A 20,535-nucleotide genomic window follows, 5' to 3' on the forward strand; every position below is an offset into this window, starting at 1 on the left:
TGTAAAGGTAAGATAACCTTCATTGTCATTTTTTTAATGTGGGCACACATTAAAAATGAAATTCTGTTGTGTACTCTCAAAAGTGTACACATATGTAACACATATAAACATGCTATATACATACATATGTATATATCTACACTATTACATATAAATACATAATAAATGGTCATATTAATCATTGTCCATCTTGAATACATCGCAGAAAAAGGAAACTTGAGAGTTGACAACGTTGATACTATATGGAACAAAACTGTGACTGAACCTGGATGTTCTGCTTTGAGAGAGAAACAGGAATAGGAGAAAAAAGCTTCACAAAGATAATATGAAACCATTTTTTATCTTTTCACAGAAGTTTTTATACTTGAATGTAGAATAAATCCCATAAAGGTTCCAAAGAATGCCTCTACTTTCTCCAAGAGCAGGGACCCATTAGCAGGCTCTAGTCCTGTAAGCATTCACACGGTATGAACACCGGGAACACAGCGATGTATTTGTTAGTTAGGTAGTAGTTTCACGCAGAAGGAAATCTTAGATATAGTAGACTCTAAACGGCTTAAACTGCTAAGTGGCCCCGCTCTTTCTAAAACACCTCTTTTGAACGTTTATCAAAGGATGTTCAGAAAGGACATTCTTGAACATATATGGGTGCGAGTAAACTCGTATAGAGTTGCAGTACAGCATTGATAATCTCACGGTAAAAATAAAGGGGGGGGGGCGACAGCCTTATATTCCAATATACGCGCGTGGATAAACGATGGTTCTTCCACGCGTTTCCTTATCCCACTTAATTTTTTTTTCTGATTGCTCTTTCTCTTCCGTTAGTGATTTTCAGAAGTAGAAAAATTAACCTGGTTGGGGGGGGGGGAGAAACATTTGCGAAGTGCTGGGCATGAACGTCAAATACAGAGTTCTTAAAATTTGGCGGAAAAAAAGTAGGCTTAAGGCGGCAAAGAGAACTATGCAGAACTGATTCTCAAAGAGGGAAATGATTTCATACACGACTTGTCAGGTTTGGTGGCGCGTTCAAAGGAAAAATCGAAATAATCCAGCTGTATTACAAAAGAGCTCCCGTAATCCGCAAATACCTGAGCGGCAGAGATTCTAGCTGCATTCTGATCCCGACAAAATCGGCCTTGCTGCACTAGACGCGGAGGAACGGCCGATCCTTTGCCCTTTAAGCGCATGTTTGCTTCGGACAATATAGAGATTTGTATGCAAAGTAAAGCAAACGACAACTTTTCCCCCACCCACCCCTGCTCCGCGTAGAGGTTGATCTGAGAAAGGAGCTCGGGTCAGCAGAATGCGATCCGCCGTAATAATGTCTGGGCGCGACAGAACGAGCGCACGAGGGCTACCGAATTTTCTGTGGTTGACACGTGATCCGGATCTCAAAGCCAGGGTTTCTGCAACGTTCCAAGCGCGGGGGCTTCGGCCAATCGGAGCGCGTCGTTTGTCGGGTCTGCGAGGGAAAGCTGGAAAACTCGCCCGCGTCCAAGGAGGGACACGAGGCAGAAGGTGGAAAGTGGTATTGTTCCGCCCTTCGTGACTATTAAAGAAGTAGCTTCGGAGATGGCAGTTTTCATCCGAGGAGCGTTGTAGGAAGAGAAACGGCCTATTTTCTCTTAGTCGGAACTGGGAAGTCCTGCTGCGATGATATTGATCAACCTTATTCCTAATGTAGGAAATTGCAGTCATCGCAGGAAAACTGTATTTGGCGGAGGGCTTAGGATGAGACAGGCACAATAAATAAAACCCCTAAGTCTAAGATAGTTGTGGGAGTCTTTCTGCAGGGCCAGTGCATCAGTGCAGAGGAAAGAAGGCTGGTATTGCCATCTTGAATCGATTTATTTGAGAGCCAGCTCTCTTTGAATGAGTTATACTTACTGATGAATACATGTATACAGGATTGCAAAGGTGGTTTGTCTTCCAGGTCAAGCCTTAGTAATTTTAGTAGGACAAGCTTGTGAACAATTGTAATGTGCTCAGCTTTTTTTTTTTTCCTTATTGCAGACTCGTTCTTATTTACCATCTAAAAGGGGAGAGAATCCAGTGTTGGAGGATTTTCCTCTGGGGACTTCTAATGGGTCATGGCTTGCGAAGAAGAGCTATTCTCAAAATGTAACAATCCGTAAATACAAGCTCTTGAAGTCTTTAAAAAGGTTTTTTCTCTTAGCTCAATAGGTTTTGTTGGTAGTGGTTTTATTCAAGCCTTTTGAGCTAGATGAAGAAAAAATAATAATGCAAGCAAAACAACAGCTGCCATCCTCTGGGGATTTGTTACTTATGTGATGAATCTGAGAAGAAAAATGGGGATAAATAATGGGCTAGAAAAGCAAATTGCAGAGTGTAGGACAAGGAATTGATAAGAAAGACCCTCATCTATATGCTTTCTGTTGACTGGAGGGCAAGGAGTCACCTGTTGGCCAATAAATAACCCTGGCATGAAATTGTTGTGATATTGATAGCCACAAAAACCTGGGTATAGAAAAGCAATAGGGGTTTGCAATCCCTACAGGTTGGGAGGAGCACCCATACAAGGAAGTCCACAAGTTGGGCTTGGGCAGCAGAGTATGGATGCAAGCAGTACGACAGTTGAAATTCTTAAGGCATCTTCATTTCTAGTTATTTTACCTATTGCAGTCAAACAGTTAAAGGCCACAGTGCGAAAAGCTTTAGAAAAACACATTTTGAGAGGTTTTAAAGCAGGAGCTTGAATAAACTACATGTCACTAAAGCCTGATGCTCACATACTTGAGTGGAGTACATGCCACTGAACAATGTTAGACTCACTTTTCAGATAAATTTGCAAAGGTTGATTTGCTTACAGATAAATTTTTAAGGGCCGAGTGTAGCATCAAGCACATTTCCGTTTTTTTTCTACATGGTTACAGTATAAAACAAGTTAGCAAAAATATATAGAAATATAAACTCATTTTCTTTAATGGCTTAGTAAACAAAAGAAACCCCTTTGGTTGCTTTGTTCTTCTCTTTCTTTTACCTTGGTATTTTGTATTAACACTCCGAACTAAATAGTGTAATTGTTTTTTTTAAAAAATGGAAGTATTCATTTACAACTCTTCCTACAATTACTAGGGCAGTGGTGGCAAACCTATGGCACAGGTGCCAGAGCCGGCACTCGGCGCCCTCTCTGTGGGCACACGTGCCGTTGCCCCAGCCTTGCCTCCCCCTGTGACCCCCCCCCTCCAACAGCCCCCCTGAATGACAGTCGCCCCTGAGCGTGGCCCACACAGAGCAGCGTCGCTAAGGACATGGCAGCCAGGTAGCATAGACAAGACTCTGCCCTCACACCCCATCACGCAGTTGATGTTGCAGGGCACGGGCAGAGGGTGTGGCCACCATAGCGCTGCTGGGCTGCCTGGGCGATCTGTGGCAGGCCCTGGAGGCGGTTAGTGGTCCTGGGGGCAGGCGGGATGGGGGATGGCGGGGCAGAGTGGGGGCAGGGCAGGGGGGTGGAGTGGGGGGGCGGGGCCAGTTTTTGGGCACTTGGTCTCCAAAAGGTTCGCCATCACTGTACTAGGGAATATAGCAAAGAGTCTGATATATCAAGAAAATACACTTAATGGCATTTTAATGTTCTTTTAAAACCACTCTAGCATTTATAAATATCAGATGCTAGTATGATTTTTGCTAACTATAGTAAATAGTAGTAAAAATTGGCTATAATTGTTTCATACCAGAAATATCTTAAATTTAAACTTTAAAAATGGAATTATCAGTGAAACCACCTTATTTTTAAATTTTGGAAAAGAGATTTGGATATTTCAGTTGAGTCATCTTTGCTATGATGGTGATAAATACTAATAAATTTAATAAATACAAATAAGCTGATTTACTTGTAATCCTACAAATAATTATTGTGAAGATATACCATACTGCAATACAATTACTTACTGCAGTACAATTTACTTTGCAAGTAATGTATATATAATCTAATTTTTTCACTCCCTTCCCCTTAGCCCTATATACATATTAATGTATACCCCCATTTTTCATACTTTCATACTTCTACATTTTTATCATCATACATTAATACTATTGGTGTAATGATGGAGCACTATATAAACAAACTGCCTTCCATACATTCTGGTGGCACTGATACAGTACTCCTTTTGTCCTGCACTGTCTTTTACCCACACCTAGCATTTTTATTTATGTTGTTGTGGTTTAAGCTAGTCTTAATTCCTGGCAATTATATGTCATGCCATTTTGTAGGCAACATTTTCAGAATTGGTTGGCCACTTTCTTATTTCTAGCACTGAGAGAAAGCTAGGAGAGAAAGACAAAGAGCTTGGTCCTGATTTTTAGTTGGATGAGAAACTAAGATCACGTGCTAAAACAGGAAGATGGAAAAAATTCTCAGAAGAAAATAGTAAGAAATGTGTTCTAGCAAAATACTCTACAATGATGAATCCATAAAGTTAAACTTTTTTGAAGAAGTATATTTTTCACCCCTATGAATATAAATTTCAGTCCCTATATCATAATGAAAATCAATATGTTTCATATATTAATACATAGTATGGACAATTTATCATCCTGACAAAATTTAAATATAGTAATAGTTTTAAAAAGTGTACATTATGAAAATAATGTCAACCATATGTTATACAAAATACTAAAAAACATTTCTAATTCACAATGTAGGTTATACAAGTTCATTGATATGTACATTGTTATTAACTGGAAATACAAAAACAGATGAATATATAGTCATGCTTACCTAAAATAAATGCAAACAAAATATAGATGTTCATATCTGTTTAAAAATATCAGGCCATTATGAAGAAAAGATAGCATCTTATGATACACAAATTTCCTTGATGACTGAAAAAGATCTAGTTCTTTAAAAAAAATACTACCAAAGAAAATCGGAATCACAAGGAATTTCAAAGAAAATAATTTTATCGCAATGTGGCATCAAACTTGTTAAAAAGCAAGTGAAAGGAATAGCACCCAAGTAATGATCTATTACCAAAATATATTATCCAGATTGCTTTTGATCTGAGGAAAAGCTACAACAACAATACAAGTAAAATATATAGGTCTTAAAAATTTAGAACTTATGTTTGAAATATGTGCATTATACAATAACTGCAGTACTATATATCTGCTCATTATTTGTGCATGAAATGGATATGTTTATATGTCAGTAATTTCTATTGATAGTTCAAAATATTCCAAATTTTCCCTCAACTGCAAAATAATAACAGTAATGGGATTATTCTGTAATACACTACATTTCCTTGACAAAATTTCATATTTACTTATAATGAAACTTTATTTGCAACAATGAGCATACATACTTGAGGCTAAAATCCACTGAAATTTTCCAACAAAATGTGCTCATGTTGAAAATATATATCCAGTTATGCCATCTTAACTTAATTTTTATTTTACATTTGAAATCACTGTCTTCACAAATGTTTACTTTAGAGTAGTTCTTTTGAAGTAAATGGGAGTATTTCAAAGGAAAGATTTGAAAATCACAATCTACAGTAATTTTGGGTTTGTAAGGCAAAAATGTGTCCTTAAAGGCTATTATTTTTGTACTAGACCCCCCTAAAATTATTTCAAGTATTCCAGAAACAATTAATTGCCTTGATTAATATATTATGGCAAATTTATTATTGCAGATTAATTAAAATTGAACCAATAACTCTTACAAAAAGTTTCAAAATTCAAATAAAACTATTAAAATAATATAGCATTTTATGATTATCCCTGAATAGGTCATATTAATAGTTTTGAAGGAATATTTAATATAAACTAAACAGTTTTAGTTATATATGGTTTTCATATTAAAAAAAAAGCAAAGTGGAAACTTCCTTAAAATTAATATTAGAATAACAACTTACATTACTTGTTTTCAGAGAAAGCTGTTGTCTATACAATACTTGAATTAATGCTATGGTTGAGTTTCAATGTATGAATTGCACATTTGTTTTGTTATGTGGCATTGCCTCTACCTGAACATGTAATTGGTATTACTCCTCCCACAGACCGCCCTGTTTCTTTGTCTAGTTTCAGTGATCCAACAATAACAACCTTACAGTCTTTGAAACAGATGGGTATGAATAGAATGGATCAAATATATCTCCAACTGACAGTAATATTCCACTTGTAGTAATAATCCTAAAATAATATTTTCTAGAAAATGTACTGTCATTGCTTTCTAACAATATGAACTATAGATTCAGATCTTTAGGTAAAATTTCACAGAGTTTTTTGAGTACAGTGGATAATTTACAGATGTAAGAAATATTGTATTGTTTAGATGTATTCCAGTTTTTGTTTTTGTATGTAGACAATGAGATCTATTAACACTTTCATAATATTTGGCTATAACTTTTAAAATATTTTATGCATATTTTAAATATATGTTTGAGGAGGTTTTAAAAACTATTGAAGTTCCACTACTACTCTTCTTAAAAGATAGGTTATATATTTCTTTAAATATTGAGAATTTTATGAATATTGATATATGTATATTCATGTAATTACAAAATATTTCATCAATATGGATTGCACTACTATGTGTAATTATTGAGGACTTGAAACAGAAATGATAAGGAGTCTGTGTATCCCATCAAACACAATTCTGATTTGTATTAACATAGTTATTCTGATTTATTGAAATGTTTAACTTTATCCAAAATGGACTTGGTCACTTTCAAACTGCAAAATTAAATACAAATATTGACTAATTGTTAACTCAAAGATGCAAAGCAATACCAAAATGGGGATGGAAGGTGAATTATAAACTACTATTTGTACAGTAAATAAGACAATCAATAAAAAAGTCACAATTAAAAGCCTAGTATACAAACAGGGAGCACTTCACAAATTCTTATTTAGCCTTACAGCGTAAGACCATATAATACAAGTAAATATTGCACTAGTATTTATACTTACTCCAGAATGTGTTTGTTCCACATGGATTTACATAATTACATATTTCATTATAATACGTAATTTTACAAGGTATACAGATACATTGTTACCACTTATTTAGTTAATCCAATTTGCTTCCAGGACCAATTCAAGGTACTGATTATCTTTAAAGTCCTACATGACCTGGGGCCTGGTTATTTTTTCTAGTTATATCTCCCTGATCCACCAGAACACGGAAGCAGAGTGTATTACAGGTCACCTCTCTTAAGGAGGTCCATTCGGTGGGAGCAAGAAGAAGGGTCTTTTCCATGGTGGCTCCCTCCCTGAGGAATACCATCCCTGTGGAAATAAGATTGGTCCCTCCCTTGACATTCTTTTGAAAGGCCCTGAACACATGGTTTTGCCAGCAGGCCTGGAGAACTCAGGTGACAGGGAGCTCATCAAGTGGTTGGCTTGATTGTTGTCACGGTGTGTGTGTGGGGGGAAATTAATAGGTTCTGTATTGGGATTTTCTGTAAGCTGCCAGTATTCATGATGAGTTAGGCAGCCCTATACATTTTCTTAATAAATAAAAAATATTTCCTTTTTATTTTTGTTATATCTCCCCCCCCATTTTAATAGGAATACTCTAGGAAGAAAGTGAGAAAGAAAAGGGGTTCCACAGAGTTTTGTTTTCATAAATTTGAAAAAATAGCTTTGACGATAATCCTCCCTCTCTCCTTTATTCTCTTGAACACTACAGTTTTTAACAAAATGTGTTACCTACCCCTGTGCTCAGGCCTTTTTATTTTATACTAAATATTCTGGAATTGGAAAGCACAACACTCTTACCATTTTCATATTAGAGTCATGCCTCATCGTTTATCTGTGTTTTCTTGTTTTCCTTTCAGAGGTGTAAGAACATTTCCATGGGTATGTTAAAAAAAAAGAGCAATTCTTGGAAAAAAAACCATTTTTATTCTTTCCAACCCAATGGATTGTTAATAAGAAATTGAGACTTCTGTCCTAATTGCTGTCAAACTGATAGGTGTGGAGGGAGATGCTGGCAAGAATGCCAGATGTAATCAGGGTAAAAAACATTTCAGAAAAAAAATTCTCAATGCATCTTAGCATAAAATGTTGCTGATTGTTATAGTCTAAGTCCTCCTTCCTTTTCCTTCCAGACTACACAACCCAAAGAGGGGTATTTAAAGCACAATGGGAAAGAGGAAACACTGATGAAACGCATTGCTTCTTTACATGGAAGAATATATGATATCGGATGGGCAACTATGACCCCTTTATGGCTGGCTCTGCAATTCTGAGAGTTGATGTCCACAAGTCGTAAAGGGGCCGTAGTTGCCCACCCCTATATTAAACTCTTCTTATGGCCAGTACTGGGTAAAAAGTCTGGGGAGAATTCCAGAAACCAGGTGTCCAGGGAATCTTGGGGTGTTTTGACATTTTTATTTTTAAGGAAATAACGTTTTGAATGCTCACAATTATTACTGTATTTGGAGGAGTGAATAAGGCTGAGGAAACCAAGAAGTCTGAAATGGGTAGCTAAGTATGTAAAAGATACAAATGTACCATTTTATGACACCTGATTGCTCTGCCAGCAGCCATCCCCTAAGATTGCCAGAGACCAAAAGAACAGGTAATTATCAATCACAGCTCCTACTTCTGTCTCTTCATTGCAAAGCCAGTCTGAACTCTGGTCATTGTACATTCAAACTGGCCAATGTTTTAATCTTACTCAGCTATTCTGTGTTGTGTCAAAACCTTGCAAAACTAGCAACCAAGGAAGCTAGGTCCTTTCTCAGTTCTCATAGCCTCATTAGATAAGTTTACTGTTATTTCAGATACTTAAAACCACACATACTGTATACTTTGATCTTTTTATTCAAGGGCCTATTTAATCCCTTTGTGTTAATCCTCTTCCCTATTTCAAAATTCAAAGTGACAGCAAATCATCTTACCCAGTATAGAACTGTCCTGTATATGTACAGGATCCAATCTGGGTCGGTCACCGGAACCAGAGGTTTAGTCGTCCGAACTTTCAGACTCATGCCCATCCTCAGGGAACCTCTCTCTTACCAGACTGGTAAACCAGAATGTGTTCTGGTGAGAGAGAAATTCGTTGCACGAGATCAAAAGTTTGGAAGACTAAACCTTGGTGACTAATCCAGGTTGGATCCTGCAACATTATCCTGGGACATGTACAGTATATTTGCCTTTATTTGTGCATACGTACAGTACATAATCATTCCACTCACTTTATATTCTTTGTGTGCTGGATGGCACGACCACATTAGCATCTTTATATGGCAGCATCTACTTATATCCAATTGTCTACCTCTTGGCCAGAAGATGATAGTGCTCTTCCCTCACTTTCTCTTTTGTAATCAGCCACTACTTGCAAAAAAGCAGGATTGCAAAGAATCCAAGGTCACATTCTCATGTAAAAGAAAAAAGGATCAGGTAGTCCTACTATACTGCTTCAACAGTCCTCCTGAGAACAGAGTCTCTACTCCTAGACTTCATGTCCCAGGGCCAGGAGCAAAGCATATCCTCATGTCTTAGGGCTGGGGGCAACATCAGCTGAGTCACTAATCACACAAGGTCACGAGAGAACTTTGGCAGAAAAGCAGCCTTTGCAGTCTTGTTAGACTTTCTGGTCGGCCTTCTCCACCTCGAACCATTGTAGCAAAGGTGGCTGAGTTCAGGAGTACTGAAACAATGATATCTAACTCAAGCTGTTGTGACTGTCACAATTTCTTTCTTTGATCACCATTTTACCCGTGTAGTACTGCAGTACCATGTGATAGCAGAGTCCTCAATAATGATGAATCAGGTGGGCAGAGCTCAAGATGTGGAGGGCTTAAAGAGTTACATTATTAATGTATTTGCACACAATGCACCTATGAGTTACTTCCTGACCTTTCTGCTGTCAGATGTACTCTGCTGCCAGCAGTACATGACAAACTGCAGCAGCAGGAATTATAGCAGAGGGCAAGGTCCTTGTTCGTACTGCTCATCAATTGGATAATCCCATATTTAAGTCCTTGTGGCCTTCTTCAGTTTTACCCTTTTCTTGAAGGAATAGCTCCTTTTATCTATGATGTTTGCTTGTTGATGTTCAGGTCACATCAACAGCATCATATTGCCCAATGCTTTAGGCTAGTGCTCTTCCTCAATTTACAACAGTTCATTTAGTGACCGTTTGAAGTTACAATAGCATTGAAAAAAGTGACTTATGACCATTTTTCACACTTATGACCATTGTAGCATCGCCATGGTCATGTGATCAAAATTAAGATACTTGGCAATTGACTCATATTTATGACGGTTGCAATGTCCTGGGTCATGTGATTATCTTTTGCAAATTTCTTACAAGCAAAGTCAATGGGGAAGCCAGATGCATTTAACAACTGTATTACTAACTTGATAATTGCAGTGATTTACTTAACTGTGGCAAGAAAGGATATAAAATGGGGCAATGTTCATTTTATTGTCTTGCTTAGCAATATAAATTTTGGACTCAATTGTGGTCATAAGCTGAAGATTACCTGTACATCAGCTTGGAATTCAAACCCCTGAAATTCTGCCACCACAGAGCATCGAGTTATAAGTCCTGCATTAGACAGTATTAGTCAGGATAGGCAGGAAGTTCTATACAGTATATTTTCTAGTGGATGTCAAATTACCTTCCTGCCATTATGGATGACTACAGTTTACTGGCTCTTTATGTGTATATTTGTTATGTAACAAGTGCAACCCAATAACAACCAAAAAAATACCTTGAACAGAAGATGGCTGCAAGTAGAAGATAAGTTCCACAGGAATTGAGAAAAAAAGTACTGGTTAATTCAGCATGCAAGCCTAGCACAAAGTTTGCTTACTTACAATCTCCCCTCCTGAAAACATGGCAGCACTTCACATATCTGCAAAAGAAATGGAGGAAGCGCTCAAGGCCAAATGCCTTTTCCTGCAAGGTTGGTTCAACTAGATTAGCATTTCTCAACCTCAGCAATTTTAATATGTATGGACTTCAACTCCCAGAATTTCTTCCATGCTGGCTAGAAAATTCTGGGAGTTGAAGTCCACACATTTTAAAGATGCTGAGGTTGAGAAACATTGGTTTAGATCACAGGTGTCAAACTCACATCACGTGACGTGTTACGACATATCGTGACTTTTTTTGCATTGCAGGAGCTGGGGTGGGCGCGGCCTCTGTATAATGCAACCGGCCTGTGGGCTGGCAGTTTGACACTAGTTTAGATCAAATTCTTCTTCCCCAGGCTCCCTCCCTCCTTCCCACCACCTGCAGCACAAAAACTATTAAGTGAATTTGAAAAAGCCATTCAGGAACCAAATATGTTTAAACTGTCCAAAAATCAAACCAGAAACCAGCCAGCCCACATTACAATTACTAGAAGCTAGCCATGTTATAGATCTTAAACATAAAGAGACAACACACACACACAGACATATATATATGCACACGCACACAGCCACATAGAAAATAAGCCATTGGGAAAGCAGCCAATATCTCTCACTTCTCCTCTAGTCCCCATCCTAACAGAAGAGAAGGAAATAAGCCATTCTGAAGAATAGTAGAAAAATAAAAATGGAACAATTTTGTAAGGTATGAAACACCCCTTCATTTAGTCATCTAAATTAAAAAAATGAGATTTTGCTTTTGCCTTTGCTATCACTCTCGTCCTGTTTATTTCATGAAGGCATAGACAAGACTACAAAATCTTTCTGCCTATATTTTCAATTTTATAAAACCTATGCATTCTTTAGGTTCAGGTAGCTCTTGCTCATAGCCTTAACTTTTGCTGAATAATGTCTCCAGCCACCCTGCGTTTTTACTTAGGCATAATTATCACTTAGTTGATTGAGGTCCTCTTCCGGGTGCAGCCTCGTTGAAGTTAATTGATTTTACTTTTTATTCAAATGCCAGTTATCCATCTACAGGTGTGCATGGTTTAATCCTTTTATATCAACATTTTATCCCCCCCCCCAATTCTTAACACTTTTAATCCCGATACAAAGCATTCGTACGCTGTAGTAAAAGGCATAAGGAACTTCCCGGGCTGTGACGTACGTTGCCATGGTGACGTTCCAGCAGCGTCTAGTGCTGGGAGGGGGAGAGAAAATAGGGATGAAAACAAACATGGCGGAGAGCAGGACAGCAGAAACGGGTTAGTAATTGCTGTAGTTCTCGGGAGGAGGGGGCGAGATTTGGGAGAATTGCCTGGGGTCTTTGCGGGGAAAGGGAATAAACATTAATGGGAGGGGGAAAGGAATGGCTTTCAGAATAGGTAGCTGGAAGTCAGTTCAGCTCTGACGTTTTGGTAAGGAATGACTTCATATTCTGTGCACAGAGCGTTGCTGTAAGACAAACAAGCGTTACTGTATTTTTTCGGACATAAATACAGCAGTTCCTTTGCTAGACATGCAGGTCAGAAAGGGATCTACTTACAGGATGAAGGAAGTACAGGCCTCTTTGGCTCGAGGGGAGAAAAGATCCTTATATTTCCAGGTATATTAGTGTGTACTGATAGTTAAAGTCTCCCACAAAGAAGATGTCGTTTGGAAGCAAGGGAGCTTTTTGAGGACCATGGAAAAATTACAGATAAAAGCAAGGAGGGGTATCTGAAGAGTAAAGGGGAGTGAAACAGAGCATGGGGTTTAAAATGAAAATGTCCCCTGAATATATTTATAAGAATGGCTTAGATGTCTGAATGAAAAACATAACATAACCTAAGCACTATTGAAAGGGGAAAAAAGGACAGTAGTCATGCCAGACCTTGAGGGACTGAAAAAGGCCAAAGAAATTTGGGATTAATATGAGGAGGTATATTACCCTGGGGTTGAAATCATAGATAGACAATATGAGATCCTCAGTGCTTTCAGGCAAAGGTCTTAATTACTGTTAATCAAGACCCTGCAGCAATTCTACCTTTTCTTTCTAGAAGAAAAAAGATGGGAAGAAGTTTTTATTATTAAGTACAAATTGAGGTGCATGTTGAAAAATACTGTACATTTTTACTTTGTGTTAATTACATCTGATGTAAGAAATATAAATATCAATATTAGTTTTATTGTTTTAATATAATTTCTTGTATTCAGTGAACATAGAAATAACATATTAGTACTGAATTTTTAGGTGCAACATTTTATTTCCAAAGTCCAGCCTGCTCTAAAATGGTAATTTTTAGGCAAGTGCTGATATTTCTATACAACAGCCTCTTAAGATAACTGTAGTTCCAGGGGCTCTAAACCTTATTTCAACATCATTTTACTATTTGGCTATTATCTGATTACTACTATTGTCATTCCCCTTCCAGGGATTATCATTCTATTCTAACATATGTTGTTCCATCTCCATATTTGTCATTACAAACCATACTATTGTTTCTGCTTTCCAGATTTTCATCAAGCAGTATTTTACTTACCCGTATTTAACTTCATTTTGGCTCTTCTTAAAACACTGAAAAGAAGCAGGGAACATCATGAGCTAATCAGTGCTCACTTCCAGGTGACCAAGAGGAGAGTTAAAAATCCCTCGCTTTCCATGCAAATAAAAGGGAAAGAAAATAGCTTGTCACATTTTAGTTCATGCTGTGTATTTTGTCTGGTCTTATGTAAACAAAATCTGAACAATTGCTCTGAGAAAAGTTTCTAACTGCAAAGTTGCTTTCCTCTCATGCCTTATTCTCTTCAGAACTGTGAGATGACCTCCAAGGTCCCTTCCAACTTTACTATTATTATTATTATTATTAAAACATGTTAGTATTTTCCCAACTAGGCATTTTTTGCAATACTTCATTCTGGCTTGGAGAAAGAAAGAAATTTCTTTCTGTTGTCTAGACCAGTGGTTCTCAACCTGTGGGTCGGGACCCCATTTGGGGTCGAATGACCATTTCACGGGGGTCGCCAAACAACGCAGTCCGCCATTTTTTTCCCCTTTTCCTTAGCTGTGCTATTCCCTTTTATTCTATTGGCTTTTGAAAGCCAATAGAATAGACTCTCTTGAATAGAGTCTAATTCTATTGGCTTTCAAAAGCCAATAGGAATTGTCCAGGCTGTCTCTGCCCTGCTGAGCCCGCCAAAAGTCCCATTCTGCAAACGTGCTGCACCAGTTGAGTAGTCCTCAACTTACGACCGGTTGAGTAGTCCTCGACTTACGACCGGTTGGGGGGTCGTGACATTAAAAAGGTTGAGAACCACTGGTCTAGACCAGGGTAGGCAACCTTGGCTCTTTTATGACTCATGGACTTCAACTCCCAGAATTCCTGAGCCAGCCATGCTGGCTCAGGAATTCTGGGAATTGAAGTCCATGAGTCATAAAAGAGCCAAGGTTGCCTACCCCTGGTCTAGACAATTAGGAACCAGCTAAACCAGAAGATGGAATTTAAAACCATTGACTAAGACATTCCTTTAGATTTTCTGGCAGAAATAGGTTTAGGAGATGATGTTTTATAGTGATTCAAGTAATACCACCAGTTTCAGAAATGATGATGTAGTACCTCCTTACTGCCCATATATAAGATTTCCAAGCCATTCTTTTGTTTTTTTCAGAGGTTTTGGTAAGTGGCTGGAAACTGAACCTTGACTTTCTGATCTTTGTTCTCTTATTTTTCTTTCCTAATTTGAAGTATATTCTTGATCCACAGAGTTGCTGGATTTGGAGTTTTATTGCTTGCAAATTATCCAAAATAATTTTTAAATTAAAAAAAGTTAAAATCAGGAGGGCAGAGAATCTTAATGAGCTTTAGGCAGGTAAGATTCTAAGAGTGCCCATTGGTTCTACATTGCTAATTAAGAATTAGATTAGCATTACTAAATGTAGTATGGCCCTTACAAAACAACTTTGTAAGTTCATGGATTTTGTGCTTAAATCCGTACAAAGAGCACATTGTAAGATCCCAATTTAAGTGTTACTTTAATAATTATAGGATTTACTAGGTTGTGTAGAATCTGGATTTCTAATAAAAGTCATCATGACACTATTTGTTTTCAGTATATTTAGCTCAATCTTTAACAAAAATAGTTCCAAAAGGACCTTAAAAATTAGTGAAATAATAGTTTCTGGTTTCTGAAAAATATAACTCACAAGAAAAAGAGAATGGTAATATGAGAAAAAAAACCTCAATTCCCTGTTCTGTAAAATTACAGTTTACATAATAACCAGCTGGAAGAAACAGTTCAGACTGAAAAAGGGCCAAAAGCAGCTGGTCTCTTAGCAGAAGCAATGATATAGCACTGCTTTTATTCCTCTCAATTTGCTCTGCATTGCGAGTAAATTATTATAATTTACTATTTTTACTAAGATAACTTGCTTCAAGTTATATATAAATCTTTTATTACACAGAAGTCAGTTTTAACTAATAAAATCATTATCATTTATGAGCAATATTAATTTTAAACAATTTGAAGTGTTTTCAGTATAAAAATATACATTGTTATGGTAGTCCTTGTTATATACTTATTAAATGTTGGAAGTTATAGAAAGTGAAATTTATTTCTAAAACCTAAACATTATCAATTCTAAACATGAATTGATCAACTGTTTTTAATAAGCACACATTTTTAAATAATTTTTTTTTAAAAGAACTGTACAGATAGTCCTTGAGTTACAATAGTAATAGAGACCAGAATTTCCATTGCTAGGTGAAGTTATAAAGCAGAATATCAAGTGATCCTGTTGCTTAGTGATGGCAGTCTTGGCACTCCCTGTGCCATTGTCATCTGAATGACACCAGTTGTTTGGTAAAAACCCATTTTGATCCAAGCTATTCCCAGCTTGGTGATTCCAGCCCTGAGCCTTAGTAAGGTAAGAGATTGCTTCCTTTTCAGTTCCCCCCCCCCTGCCTATCTTCCCTCCATTTCTGCCATTTTGGCCATCCGCCTGCACTCTGCCTACCCTGCCAGCTGACTAATCTTCTACCCGGTTCTCCCTGCTTGCTTTGCTGGCCTTGCCACCCTGTGCTCTGTTCACCTTGCTGGCCTTGCTGCCTTGTGCTTGCTGGCCCTACCACCACCAGTGAACCTTTACCATCTTCCAATGCTGATAGGGCTCCCCTGGCCTTGGCCTATATGAGGCAGCTGCTGGTTTCCTCAGCCTTCTTCCCAAGGCCATTCACACGGTCCTCCAAATACCATGCACTATTCTCCAAATATGTTCCCGCTATTCTTGGAAGGTGTTGGAAAGCCTTCCAAAAGTTTCTGAGGCCTTCTGATGCCTTGTGAGAACTGCATGTACAATTTGGAGAATTGCTATATTTAATTTAATTTAAAAGCTAAATTTAATTTAATAGGATGTCAATGAGTAACTGCGATTTGTTTAAGTATACAGCGCTGTAAAGTAAGGTATGTTACTTTATATATATGTTTAATAACATTTTAATTCTCTGATACAACTGTATAGGCTTTTATTATGGATCATGAATATTTAGGCCCATTCTCTAGAGCAGTAATTACAATTACTATAAATTTATTACATAGTGTATTATATGATAATATATATTGTATATATTATTGTATAGTGTATTAGGCACCAGTCTAGAATCTGGGAGAGTTCTAACCCTGCCTTGACCATAAAAGCCAACCAGGTACCTTGGGCCAGTCACTCTTTCTCAGTCCAACTTACCTCACAGGGTTGTTGTAGGAAAAATAGGAGGAAGGAGGTGGATGTATCTGCCACCTTGAGTTACTTGTAAAAATAATAAAGGCAGGGTACAAATAAATACAATTAATGCTTTGAAATACTGTATCTTATTAGCAGTAATTTTCAGATAAGCTTCTTGAAAAGAAGCCTTGCCTGGAAAACCCAAAGGATAATGTAGTTGTAGGGGGCTGGTTGGTGTCATGAGAGCTTTTCCTCTTCCTCCATCAATCAATTTTAATAGGATTAAATTGCCTTCTTGGAAATTTTCTTGTCTTTTTGAAATGTTAAAATTTTAAAACAATTAACTCTAAATTCATTTTAATTTTATAAATTGTTTTATATGTCAATATTGTGCTGTCCACCGCCCAGAATCTCTCTTTGATTGAGATGGGCAATCTAGAAATATGAAATATAAATAAGTAAAGTCAGGGGTGGGGAACTATGGCCCCTTTACGACCTGTGGACCAACTCCCAGAATTCCTGAGCCAGTCATGCTGGTTCAGGAATTCTGGGAGTTGAAGTCAACAAATCTTAATGGGGCCATACTTGCCCACTGCTGAAGTAAATAAATAAGCATTTAGGTTTTGCCACCTTTGCAAATCCTTAATAATAAAGAGAATCACTTTATTTTGTGTTGAGTTCCTAATTATATCTAATTGGTTTCCTTATTATTATTCCAACAGGTAGCGACATAGAAATAGATGAAATTATTACAGGAAACTTAAGCAAGTACACTGCTTTTCCACCAGGTTACTATGGGCAGGCAAAAAAAGGACATCTTGTATTTGATGCCTGCTTTGAAAGTGGTAAGTAGATTGCCAGTTATCAAATTAACTGGCGACAGCCATTAGGTTTTAAATTTAGCCAGAAAATATTTACAGTATTTATTTATCAAACGTCCACAGAGGAAGTATTAATCACTTAAAGCAATACATATTGAGAATAAGCCTATATTTCGAAAAGATAAATGTTTGACTTTATGAGACTTTGACCAACAAATAATTATTCTGTATGTTACTGCAAAACTAGGAATTAATTATGAATAAATATATAAGAAATGTTCTATTTCCATTCAGCAGAAATACAGGAGGACGTTCTTCCGGTGAAAACTTTGTCTTGATTCTCAGGATTAGAAGGTCCTAAGCACCTGTCTCCATTGGATATTATATATTATATGTAGACATTCTTTATCTTTTTCATCTGATATTGGAATCTCTCATTAGACATAGCTGTTTTGGAAAACAACATTAAATTATACTGTTTGGAAATATGCTGCTTCCTACCAATAAGAAACCTTGAGAAGACTTTATTTTGATAATTTCACCCATAGTTGATTAATATAATAGTACCAAATATTAAAAACATGCCAGAAGAGGTCTTAAGTCATTTTTTCATTCTTAAAATGTCCATATCTAATGTCAGTTTTACTATGTCAGTGATTATATTTCTCCAGTTTGTGAACTTTAAAATAATATCTTTCAATCAGCTCTTAATATTTGTAGGCATAATAAGTTATTAAGAATACTTGAGCATTTCAACTTGTTTATAATAACAAGTATTATTCCTAAAACACACCTTTTAATTTATAAAGTAGTACAAATCATAAAATTATTGTAGGTTTTTAAAAAAATCTAGTGTAATAATATTGATTAATCATTAGAGGAGCCAAATGCAGTGAGAAGTAGGACAAAGGAGCAAAAACATTGTCCATTGATCCCTGTCCTTGTTTCAAATACAGTTTCCTACAGATATTTTTCTTTTTCAGAAATGTCACCAGGGCTGTGTTCCATGTATTCAGAGTTCAAAACACATGAGGTGGATTTAGGGAAAAATACACTTTACTGGCGCAAACTGTAGTTCCAAGTTAAAAAATAGCCTAAGTTTAAGTGCTGCTGCTTTTGTATTGGAAGCACCAAGGCATTTCCGGGTTGAAACGATTACTCGCTTTTGAACTGCTAAGTGGGTAGGAGCTGGAGCAAATGACAGGAGCTCACCCAGACACACAGCAGCACTTGGGTCTCGAATGCAGGCTTGATGATTGTCAACCCAGCATTTTAACCACACGAGCCATCACGCTGCTAAGTCACGCTTAAGAATTGTAAAGATGTGCGTTTCCCTGAATCCATAAAATTGTTGTGTAAACTGTACGAGAATATCTGAGGTAGGTCAGGATTATTAATGCAAGACAAATAGTACATTTTTTGCTAAAAGACAGAGATTGAGTTTGTCCAATTAAACTATAGAGTTTCTTGTGTGTACCATAGAAAGCATTGTAATTAATGGGAGAGATGAAGCACCGTAATGAGGGCATTGATCTAGGCTATATTAGGATTTACAGGTTCAAAATATGCAAATGTATTTCATATGCATATATAAGGCAAGAATAATTTCTTTTATCACTGTAAAATACTAGGTAGCATACGACATCTAAAACAAAATACATAATAAATCAGAAAATATAAAAAAAAATCAGTAAAGAAAAACCAAGGTTAGTATTTACGGTATTTTTTTTGTGTGTGAATTTGCTAAAGAAGTTGACTTTGTGGAAAATGTTAATTATTTAGAATAACAATGTGAATTTTTCTACTTTTAAAATATTTTCAGTTACTTTGGCCCATTAATAACATTTAACATTTTCTGAATAATATCTTTATTAAGGTAATATATATATATATATGATTAGAAATAAAAACAAAAACGTGACTCTTGGGAGTATTCATATTGTCAAAATAATGATCACCAAGAGAATATCTATCTAAAAATAGAATTTAATCCACCAAGCTTTCGTCAAATACATTTGACATCGTCAGGGTTAAAAGGCAAACGCCGGGGAAGTCTTATATACAGTTGTTTAATGCCTGTTTCCGGCTCCTGGAGCGTGTCATCGGCCCCAGCTGATCGAATTGAGTCCCAAGTACACCTCCCACATCAGCACCTATCCTCTTTCCATTGCTAATTTGCATTCTGTCATATATTACTCCGTTTGCTGTTTCAGGGTTGGTCAGGTTGGGGTCAGGATCTTTTCTCCTCCCCTGCTCATAATTCCCCCACCATCCCACACATGACTTCCCTTAGGGAGCGGGGGTGGGCAATTATTTAAATCGCTTCCAATGTCCCTGCAAACCCCAAGACCACTTTGATCTTGTTTATCTATCCCTCGGGGTTTTAACACAGGCTCATAGTCGCAGCCCATGCTATTCCTCCTCCCCTCCTCCTTCCCGTGAGTTCTCCTGAATGATCTGCTGTTCGTTTTCACGCTCTCTCCCTCGCGCATACTCAGGATGTTTTCTGCCATCGTCCCATTGTCAGCGCCTTGTTGTTCCGTCCATTGTCGGTGAGCACCATTCCCACAATAAGATTTTGAGGCAAGATATAGTTTTGGCTTTAAAAGGAGTTGCTTCTGTTCTTGAAAAGTTGAATTCCCGTGTGGAAGAGGTAGATGAAAAAGTGGAATTAATGGAGGGAAAAATTGAAAGTATGGAAAAAGAAATGGAAAATGAGATTCTTATGCTTCAATACGGACAAATGGAATATGCCTTAAGAATTAGAGGCTTGGGAGAGTCCTTGCAAGGAGATCTGAAAGAGATGGTTGCAAAGGACTTTGCTGTGATTTTGAATAAAGAAAAAGAGGAAATACTTAGTGAAATTGAAAAATTATTTAGAGTTAATTCCGTGGTGGCAGTGCAAAAGAACTTGCCAAGAGATGTGGTAATTTACTTTGGGAAAAGATCTCTACGCAATGAAATTATACAAACTTTTTATAGGAAGAGATTTCAAATTGCTTCACAAGATGTCATAATCTTAAAGGAGATCCCATCTAAAATTTTAAGAAGAAGAAAGGAGTTGCTTTTTTAGGAGATGAACTTAAAAAGAGACGAATCTCGTTCAGATGGGATGTTCCGATTGGAATGGTGGTGAATTACCTGGGGATATGTTATAGACTTAATACTGTTTCTCAA

The 20,535-nt window shown here is 37.1% G+C and overlaps 2 protein-coding genes across 3 annotated transcripts in view; one reads left to right on the top strand and one right to left on the bottom strand.

Annotated features, from left to right (window-relative positions):
* The window catches only part of ELAVL4 (ELAV like RNA binding protein 4), a 124,701-nt gene extending 118,726 nt beyond the window's left edge, over nucleotides 1–5,975 (bottom strand). The window contains exon 1 of one of the 2 annotated variants that reach the window (XM_039319963.1): nucleotides 5,880–5,975. Coding sequence is in view for 1 of the 2 variants with exons in the window: in XM_039319958.1 (XP_039175892.1) it covers nucleotides 1,089–1,187 (99 nt within the window). In the remaining variant the exon portion in view is untranslated. Of the gene's footprint in view, nucleotides 1–1,088; nucleotides 1,493–5,879 lie in introns of those variants that run through there. The other variant, XM_039319958.1, reaches the window with a different exon arrangement.
* Nucleotides 5,976–12,053: 6,078 nt separating this feature from the next.
* Nucleotides 12,054–20,535, top strand: part of AGBL4 (ATP/GTP binding protein like 4) — an 891,909-nt gene continuing 883,427 nt past the window's right edge. The window contains exons 1-2 of the mRNA XM_039319949.1: nucleotides 12,054–12,104; nucleotides 17,260–17,382. Of these exons, the coding sequence (XP_039175883.1) occupies nucleotides 12,065–12,104; nucleotides 17,260–17,382 (163 nt within the window). The 5' untranslated portion in view covers nucleotides 12,054–12,064. The remainder of the gene's footprint in view (nucleotides 12,105–17,259; nucleotides 17,383–20,535) is intronic.

This window comes from Crotalus tigris, unplaced genomic scaffold, assembly GCF_016545835.1.
Source record: "Crotalus tigris isolate CLP2741 ecotype Arizona unplaced genomic scaffold, ASM1654583v1 scf7180000023617.9722795, whole genome shotgun sequence".
Lineage (NCBI taxonomy): Eukaryota > Metazoa > Chordata > Lepidosauria > Squamata > Viperidae > Crotalus > Crotalus tigris.